Source organism: Panicum hallii, chromosome 1 (assembly GCF_002211085.1).
Source record: "Panicum hallii strain FIL2 chromosome 1, PHallii_v3.1, whole genome shotgun sequence".
NCBI classification, from domain to species: Eukaryota; Viridiplantae; Streptophyta; class Magnoliopsida; order Poales; family Poaceae; genus Panicum; species Panicum hallii.
The window spans coordinates 48810603-48819683 of NC_038042.1; the positions used below are offsets into that span (position 1 = coordinate 48810603).

The window sequence follows — 9081 nt, forward strand, 5'->3', positions numbered from 1 at the left end:
ATGTGTTCGGTATCGCAAGTCCGAGGAGTTCAGGCGGACGGTTTCATTGTCTAGATAGAAAACGCGGATTTAGGGTCCAGAGAGAAAATACGGATTTGTCCTAAAGTCTAGTGAGTTAAAAAGGACTTTTTCCTTTTTTTCCATCTCTTCTCTAAGTTTGATGATATTTTTCTCAGCCTAAAAAAAAGATGTTCCTCTCTTTATTTCAGAAAAAAGATGTTCCTCTCAACAGAAAAACAGAAAAAAGGAAAGCGTTGTGAAGGCGCATTCCAGGTGTTCACAAACGGAACAGGAAAGTGCTTAAGTGCGCCCATCTACTCTCGCTCCTCCTGTGATCTCGTGTGTTGATCTCGTGGGTGTTGGGCTCCGCGCGCGACGCCCCTGGAAGACGCAAGAGCCCAAGACGGCTGGGCGCCTAGGACCCGTTTCCCACTGAAACATGGGCCCGTTTCCCTCTCAAATAAAGGTGGCAACGGGACCTCCCTCACTCCCTCCCTGACCGTGCCGAGTGTCACGGGGTCAACGAACGAAGACACAGCCACACAGGACACGAACGGAACGGATCTTGGGCTGCGCAGTGGATCCCCGCAGGGAGCACGTCCTCACGCACCGCCAGGTGAGCCCTCGGTCGCCGCGCCGCTGGCAATAGCCAGTCAACCAGCACCACATCGACAAATCACCACCGCCAGCTCCCCCACTGCCAACCGGGCCCCACGTGTAAGCACGCTCTGCCCCGATCCTCTGCGGCAGCCGCAGCCGCAGCCTGCAGCTCGGCTCCACGCACCCGGGGACTGGCCCACGCGCCATCGTCTCCACCGAACCAGACATTCCACCTGATACCCCTGCTCTTCCCCCGCGTCGCCGAACACCGATGGCTTGATCGGATCCCCCCACCGGCCCAGATCTAGCGCTGCCGCCGCCATGGGCGATCACTCCGACTCCGACTCCTCCCCCAAGTCCTCCTCCTCCTCGTCCTCCTCCCCCTCCGCCCGACGCCGCTCCTCGCCGCATCGCGGCCGGGCCCACTCCGACGAGAGCGGCAGCAGCGACGGCGTCCTCGTCGAACTTCCCGCGCAGGTATGGCGCCAAGTCGACTCCGTTCCGATGCATGGGCCCGGGCTCCGGACCAACGGCTTCTTAGAGGAGCTCCTCTCGCTCTGCAGGAAGCGCGGAGCCCCGGGGCGGACCCGGACGGCGGCGTCCTCGTGAACATGCCGGCCGACGACGCCACCAGCGGAGAGACCTTCGAGGACGCACCCGACGACCTCGCCGCCGCGGGCTCCCGCTCCGCCCGCGCGCTGGATGAGTCCATGGCCGTCATCGACTTCCCTGAGGTGTCCAGCGCTGCCCCCGAGCTCCGCAAGTACCAGGTGCTGCTTCCTCTTGCCTCCACAATGGATTGGATTGGCCTCGCGTGATTCAGCACATGATTTTGCACCGGGCAAGCTCTAGCACGTGATGTGACGCACAGTTGTTTTGGTTCAGGAAGAGAAGGAGGCGTTTGCCCGCGAGGCAGTGGCACTCCGGAGGATGCTACAGGAGATGGTTGGGCAGGTAGCTTCTGTTTCGTTGCATGGGGAGGACCTAGATGAGACGCCATTACATTCGATGCTGGACGACTGCTCGAGGCTTGTCCTTGAACTTAATTCAGTGGCACGAGCCAGGGAGCAGGAGATTGAGAGCCTACATACGAGGGTTGCGGAGGCAGAGGTGTCAAAGGAGGTTGCTGATGTATACCTGGGTTCATGGAGGGAAGGGTCTGAGCAAGTGGTTGGGCGGATGCTTGCATCAATTGATGCTGTGGTTGGGCAAGATGATGCCAGCTTTGAGGGTGCTGACCAGGATGGGATTTCTATTCTGGAAAGAAAGACTTTGTCGCTATTAGAGAAGTACAAGCAGGTCTCTATGGGTATTGAACAGCTTGAGCAAGTTTTAGCAGAGGTGAAGCCTGGTTTTGTGGCCACAGGGCAAGGTGACCTAGCTACCATCTTAGGTATTGTTACAGAGGAATTGGTCAGTAGCAAGAGAAATGAGGTGGATTTCCTGCAGAAGCTGAACACTTTTGCTGAAGAGAAGAAGGCTCTTGCCGATGAACTTGAGGAAGTAAAAGCCGCTCGAGATGCAGCGAATGCGGAGGCAAGCAAAGCTAAGGCAGAGTTTGAGCAGATGGAGCATAAGTTATCAACAACCAAGGAGAAGCTCAGCATGGCTGTTACGAAGGGCAAGTCACTGGTGCAGCACCGTGATTCCTTGAAGCAGGCCTTGGCTGAAAAGACGGCTGAGCTTCAAAGTTGCATGGCAGAGTTGCAAAAGAAGTCTGATGCCTTGCAAGCAGCTGAGGGCACAGTTGAGGAGCTAAGGGTTTCTCTAGATGAAAAGACGATTGAGCATGAGAAATGCTTGGATGAGCTTCGAGAAACGTATAGTGCTTGGGAAGCTGCTAAGTCCAGCATCGAGCAACTAAATGAAGAAAACAGTGCCTTTACTTCTCTCCAGGCATCCCTTTCACTAAAAGATGGGGTTCTTCAACGCATTGAAGAGATCATGTCGGAGGCAACATTTCCAGAGGATCTGCTTTCCTTGGAGATGGCAGACAGGTTGGGATGGTTAATTGAGCAGAAGAAAATTGCAGATATGATCTTCTCAGAGCACCACAAAGTTAAAGGCATTTTAAGCTCGGTTGACATTCCACATTCGGTTTTAACTGGTGAACTTGATTCTCAGATCAGCTGGCTTGTCAGCTCGCTGAACCAGGCCAAAGATGATGTAGCCCGGTTACATAGTGAATCTGCTGACATGTTGGCTAGACTGGCTGCACATGAATCAAAGCTGGTTTCGATGCATGAGGAAATTGACCGTTTGACAATTGTGCTACTGGAAGAGAAACAGGAAAAAGACATGCTTGTAAATGAACATTCAGAGTTGATGTCCCTATATAATGATGCTATTGATAAATTGTCTGTTGCCTCTTCACAGAATAATGAGCTGATAAAGGCATTTGCAGAATTTTCTGATGTCACATTGGAAGGTAATGATCCTCTGGATACTGCCAAATTAGTACAGCAGAGCCTCAGCAACATCCAACAAAGAACCAAATCCTTTCCTATTGGGACTGACAGTTTTGAGAAGCTGCAAACATTTCTATATACCCTAGATCAGGAATCATCACTATGTAAGATAATTCTCGAGGAAGACATAATCGATAGATCTGTGAGGACTGGTGAACTGCATAGAATGATGGAGGAAATTCATGTTCTGAAAAATGAAAAGGACTTGGTGCAGGAGGAGCTCGAACGGGTGGAGGAGAGATCATCATTGCTTAGAGAGAAGTTATCAATGGCTGTAAAGAAGGGGAAGGGTCTGGTACATGAGCGTGAAGGACTCAAGCAAGTCCTCGATCAAAAGAGCTCTGAAATAGAGAATTTGAAACAAGTTCTGGAAGGGAAGAACTCTGAGATAGAGAAGCTTAAATATGCTCTAAATGAAAATAAATCTGAAACAGAGAATATAAAAGAAGTTTTGGACATAAAGAACTCAGAGATAGAGAAGCTAAAACATGCTTTGGATGAAAATAACTCCATAACAGATGATTTGAAGCAAGCTTTGGACGGGAAAAACTCTGAGATTGAAAGGCTTAAACATGCTCTGGATGAGAGTTGCATGGAAACAGAAAATCTAAACCAAGCTTTGATTGAGAAAACCTCCGAAGCAGATAAGATAAAACAAGAGTTGGGTGCAAAGAACATTGATATTGAGAATCTAAGACATGAGATAGAATCAAGAGAATCTTCCATGACAGACCTCAGAGAGCATGTTGAGCATGTATCTTTGCAATCTGCACATTTTGAAAAGCTGCAATTAGATATTGTTACCCTTAATGATGAAAAGGGAAAAGTAGAAAGCATGTTGGAAGAAGCCAGAGCTTCCTTGGGCACTCTGTCTGATTCAATATCAAGCCTTGCTCTTCCTGTTGATCAGCCCTTTGAGGAGCCTATGGAAAAAATTAGCCAGATTGCCCAATACATCCAGGAATCTCAAGTTGCTAAGAGTTCTTTTGATTATGAGCTACACAAAGCAAATGAGCAAATTACCTTACATGCTAGCAGGCTTTCTGACGCCCTTTCCACCATAAATGTGTTAGAAGATGAATTGAGAAAAGTAAATGATCATATTTCTTCCATTTCTGAAGAAAAACGTCAAGTACAGTTGCATACTGCTGCTATAGAGGAGGAGTTGGAGAAAACAAATGAGGAACTGGCTATAAATGTCAACAAACTTGAAGATGCCAATGCTACCATTAATTTACTGCAAGATGAACTATCACAGGCTAGATCAAATATTTCTATTCTTGATGCTGAAAAGAATGAAGCTGAAGTGAAACATGAAACAGAAATCAATGCTCTTAATGCTAAGCTAGCCAAATGTTTGGAGGAGTTGGATAGAACTCATGGAAACTTACAAAGTCATTCAACAGAACATCATGGTTACCTCGAGAAGCTTAGCATGCTTGTAATGGATGACAGTCACTTATCTCTGATGGCTGAAGAATTTGGAAAGACAATCAACAGCTTGAGAGAGATGGGCCTTATTGTTAAAAGTATGCATGAGCAGCTTGCTGCAAAGGGCTTTCAGAATGATGCAGTTGCGGAGGTAAATTTTTCCTATGATCATGCATTTTGTTTAGGCTTCTACATTCTGTCCAATGAAAGGAAATAATTTATTGGTTTATTGAACTTGCTGGTTTTCTAGAGCTATCCAGAGTACTTCAAAGTTCCAGCAATGTTTCACTACCATTGGACCGAGTTGCTTGCTTTGTTTAATCATCATAGTTGCTCATCTAGTTCTTGTGTTATTGGTCCTGTGAACTCTGTAGCATTGTCCTTAGTGTGTGCTATTGCTTCCCACCAGTGTACAAGATAGATGAATGAGTAATCTAATTAAGAACTGTCAACATGTTGTGTCTGATCTTGTTAGTAAGATAATAGATAACTAATGGTAACAAATGGAATCCACTATTGACATGGCCATCTAGTTTCACTTGATATATTATTTTGCCTGTATGTTATGCATGCAATTAAGAGGTGGACCTTATACAATTGTAAACTTCCTCCCTTCTAGTTTTTCCCTTTTCTCCCCCTTTGGTTTGCCAATTCATATCAGGTATAATGATTGTGCTAACTTGACCTCTGCATGATCATAAATGGTACAGGAGTCCGAACTCTCAACACTTCTCTCTCTTCCAGATTATGATAGCTTTGTTACAGAAAGATTGGTCAACAGCAAAACTAGAAAAGGGAATGTTGATGATACTTCGTCCTTCTCTACTATTGTTGAACAGTTGAGCAGCCAAGCTGAATACTTTTCTAGTTTTTCGAAAGATTTGTCATCCTACATGAATGGCAATATTATGTTGGTGCTTCGTGCTCTGCAACTGGCGAGCAACAACTTTGCTCATACTCTAGAAGAGCATGGCACCTTGAAGATTGAATTGGGAAACAAGGATGCTCATAACAGAGCTCAAGAATCTGAAGTGCTTTCTCTACAAAAAGAGCTGAGAGCAATGTCATCAAAATGTATTTATTGCATCCAGCAGATTAAAATTGTTTTTGATGATGTGGTTGATCTAGGATATGCAATAGAGTTGGCTACAGGCAGGTCAAGCACAAGATCTGAACTAGAAGTAACTGTATCTGATCTGATGGATGAGGATGCCAATGATTATAATAAGGTGGCTGATGCTTTACTGTCTACGGTTACAATTCTGAAGTCCAAATCTGAAGAATTATCTGCTATTAAGGGTTGTGTGATAACTTCATTGGATGAGTTTAAAATAAGGCTTAAACAAGCTGAATCAGCTACTGAAATTGCTGCACATGACCACCAGTTGTTATTAGAAAGGACATGCATGCTGGAGAAAGAGCTTGAAACATTACAGGATGAATGCAACAGAATGGAACTAAAGATGCAGGAATACCAGGAAAGGGAGGGTACATTGAAGGCAAAGGAGTTAGAGTTGCTATCACTTGAGCATACTCAAATTACAACCGACAGAGGTAAAATGTACTAAATTATAATCGGACATTCTTTTATTCTTTATGTTCTTTTGGTTCCCAACTTATATTTACTTGTTCCATCTTGCTGAACTCTTTTTCTTCAAAAATCCAGGTAAAACCGAAGATGCAATTTCAAAAAATCAAATGGAAGCCCTTCTTGAGAAGATAAATAAGTTAAACTTGCTGTCAGACGAGTCACATTTGCAGAGGGAAGAGGCAGCATTGCCTAGTCCAATTGACAAATTCTTTGCTGTCATTGATGGATTCAGTGCACTTCAACGTGAGGTTGAGACCTTAAGATATGAAAATGAAGATTTACAGTTAAATGTTGAATCATATACTCGTGAAATAGAACAGCTGAGGGAGGTTTCCAGAAATAGTGATTTGAATAGTAGGGAGTTGGAGTCCAAAAGCAGTGAACTCCTTGAGGTAACCGTTAGTATGGAGCGGATGATTCAGCGGTTAGGATATCTCGGAGGAAAAGATTTAGTAGAAGATAACAAACCTACTACCACACAAGCTCTCTTATCGAAGCTGGAAAAACTAATAATTGCTTCAAGTACTGAAGCTGGGAATGCTAAATCCATAATACAGGAGCTAGGAGCAAAGCTGCAGTCCAGGGAAAAGGCAGTTGATGAGTTGTCAACAAAAGTTAAGATGCTTGAGAACTTGTACCATGCACGACTCGCGCAACCAGATTCTAGTAAAGACAGATCATTTGAAGCATCTTCCTCAGCAATTGGTTCAGATGTGTCTGAGATTGAAGATGTGGTAAGCATTGGTTTCTGCTTCTTTGTAGTTAGTTATCCTTCTTTTTAATCTTCCAATATATGTTACTGGCATTCGTAATGTTTGGAAGTAATATATTGTTCTTTAGTTGTGATTTCACTGCCCACAAGTATCATTAACCTTGCCTTTGTTGTTATGGTGTTCTGATGCTAGTAGTTTGTCAACTTTTTGCACAGGACTATTCTTTGCATACTAGCACAGATCTGTGCAGATATATTTATGTTTGGTTATAAGTTGATCTTTTGAACTACTCTGCAGGGACCAATGGGCAAGGCGTCAATTTCATCTGTCTCTACTGCTGCACATGCTAGAACAATGCGGAAGGGATCATCGGATCATCTTGTTCTTAATATTGGCTCAGAGTCAGAACGACTAATTGCTTCACAGGATTCAGACGACAAAGGTATTGTAGCCTACTTCTTTTGAGTTTTTTCCCACTACATTTTAATGTGTAAATAACAGCACTGTTCTTGTCTTTGAAGGGCGTATAAAATCACTACATACATCTGGCTTGATTCCAGCACAGGGAAAGCACATCGCTGATAGGGTTGATGCTATCTGGTAAGCTGATTACACTATTACAAATAATGCTGCCCTTGTGTGTTGGAAACTTAAGAATGAGGTGGGCTATGCTCAGCATTCACTGAAACCCTTGAACTGTAGTGGTTCACTTCAGCAACTTGCACTGCTTAGCTCTCTCGGTCTCAATTGATTTTGCAGAACAAATATTTGCACTTTTTCCAAAGGGAAAAAAGGGGACCCATTTTTCCGATGATGAATTATTCTGTGGAATGCATGTACAACTTAAGCTTTAAAAAGGATTACCTGCACCCTAATAATTATAGCTGCTACGCCCTCCCTCGGTATCCCTTAGAACCTTAGTATTTTTTTTGTTATACCGAGGAGAAGTTACCAAAGGTCAGTTCTTAATATTGCCTTCTTTTTCCAGTATTGATAGGAGAGCTTATCAAGCCCAAATCAGTAATTAGGTGCATACAGAACTTTTGGCCTTAACAAATACTGCCTTGTCTTTCCAACACCAATAAGAGGGCTTATCCAGTGCAGACCAGTAATTAGGCTATCTTGTTTCCTCGCTTTGTGTGTTCTCCTAAAACAAATTTAATCCTGATCATGGAGTTTTAGAGGCGGACTAAATTTTTACTACCTTAACAAATACTTTTGGTTTTCATTTAACACCAGGATCAAAGCAGCTTGCATAATTTCTCGGGTTATTAATTTACTCTATATTTCTTCATTTATGACTGGGCTCAGTGGAAAGAAGAGTTAAATTCATAGAACATGACAAGTCAAATTTATTTCTTGAAATGCATGATAAACCTTGTGTTGTATCCATTTTATTGATTAGTTGATGGTTGGTTCCTATGAGAGTAATGCATCTTACTTCTGTTCAGAAGTGCACTTTGGTCTAATCAACTTGAGTCTTTCTGTAGGGTCTCGGGGAGCCAAATTTTGATGAACCGGCCACGAGCGAGGCTAGGGCTTATGGTGTACTGGCTCTTCTTGCACCTATGGTTGCTGGGCAGCATCTTGTGACACTACTCATCAATACCCAACCCACTTCATAGCATAACTGTAAAATAGTATTGGCAGTTTCTTCTTTCTTTCATACCATACATGGTAGGTGGTACAAATGCCATTCTTTTCATTTTCTCCCTCCTGCTCAGATTTGTGCTTGAGCAGTATATGTTGAAATTTCGCACAGGAAATGTAATGTGCAGAAAATAACATTATCATTCTTTGAATCTTTGTTATACTGAACAAGTGGTAGCAGTAGATGTGGTCATGTGGCCTCGATGCCCTGCTGATGTCCATCATCGTTAATTCGTTGCTGGAAACGAAAGCATTTGCAGTCTCGAGCATTGTTTCCCAAAATTGTTTTTGTAGCTGCATAAGGCATGAATTGTCATGGCATCAACACTGCTTTTCACAAAAGGTAATGAAAACTGTAGGTTTTGTAACGAACTATAAGCAAAATATACTCCACAAAGCATATTGAAGCTGAAGCTGTGATTGAAGGCACTGAAGCTGACAGCCCCAAGGAACCAGAGAGCCCTGTCTTCGGTTCCTCCTACATACAAACCCAGCAGCAGAACAGAAAGAGGAAGACTTCACCCAGGAACAACAAAATGGTACTCAGGAGCAACAAAAAGATGAAAACCCCAATCTCTGAGGATGGACTTAGGAGTGAATCTCTGAGGATGGACTTAGAAGGAGTGGC

The 9081-nt window shown here is 43.9% G+C and overlaps 1 protein-coding gene across 1 annotated transcript; it reads left to right on the forward strand.

Moving 5' to 3' along the window:
* Window positions 1-805: 805 nt before the first annotated feature.
* LOC112878926 (GRIP and coiled-coil domain-containing protein 2) lies at window positions 806-8715 on the forward strand. Its single transcript, XM_025943200.1, has 8 exons — window positions 806-1077; window positions 1164-1370; window positions 1486-4650; window positions 5210-6053; window positions 6166-6824; window positions 7101-7245; window positions 7325-7403; window positions 8294-8715. The coding sequence occupies exons 1-8, from the start codon at window positions 922-924 to the stop codon at window positions 8394-8396; spliced, it is 5358 nt and encodes a 1785-aa protein (XP_025798985.1). The 5' UTR covers window positions 806-921; the 3' UTR covers window positions 8397-8715.
* Window positions 8716-9081: the final 366 nt, after the last annotated feature.

Coding starts and splice junctions, on each gene's coding strand:
- LOC112878926 (XM_025943200.1), top strand. CDS start 922: ATGGGCGATCACTCCGACTCCGACTCCTCCCCCAAGTCCTCCTCCTCC. Junction 4,651..5,209: donor AGAATGATGCAGTTGCGGAG/GTAAATTTTTCC, acceptor TAAATGGTACAG/GAGTCCGAACTCTCAACACT. Junction 6,825..7,100: donor TGTCTGAGATTGAAGATGTG/GTAAGCATTGGT, acceptor ACTACTCTGCAG/GGACCAATGGGCAAGGCGTC.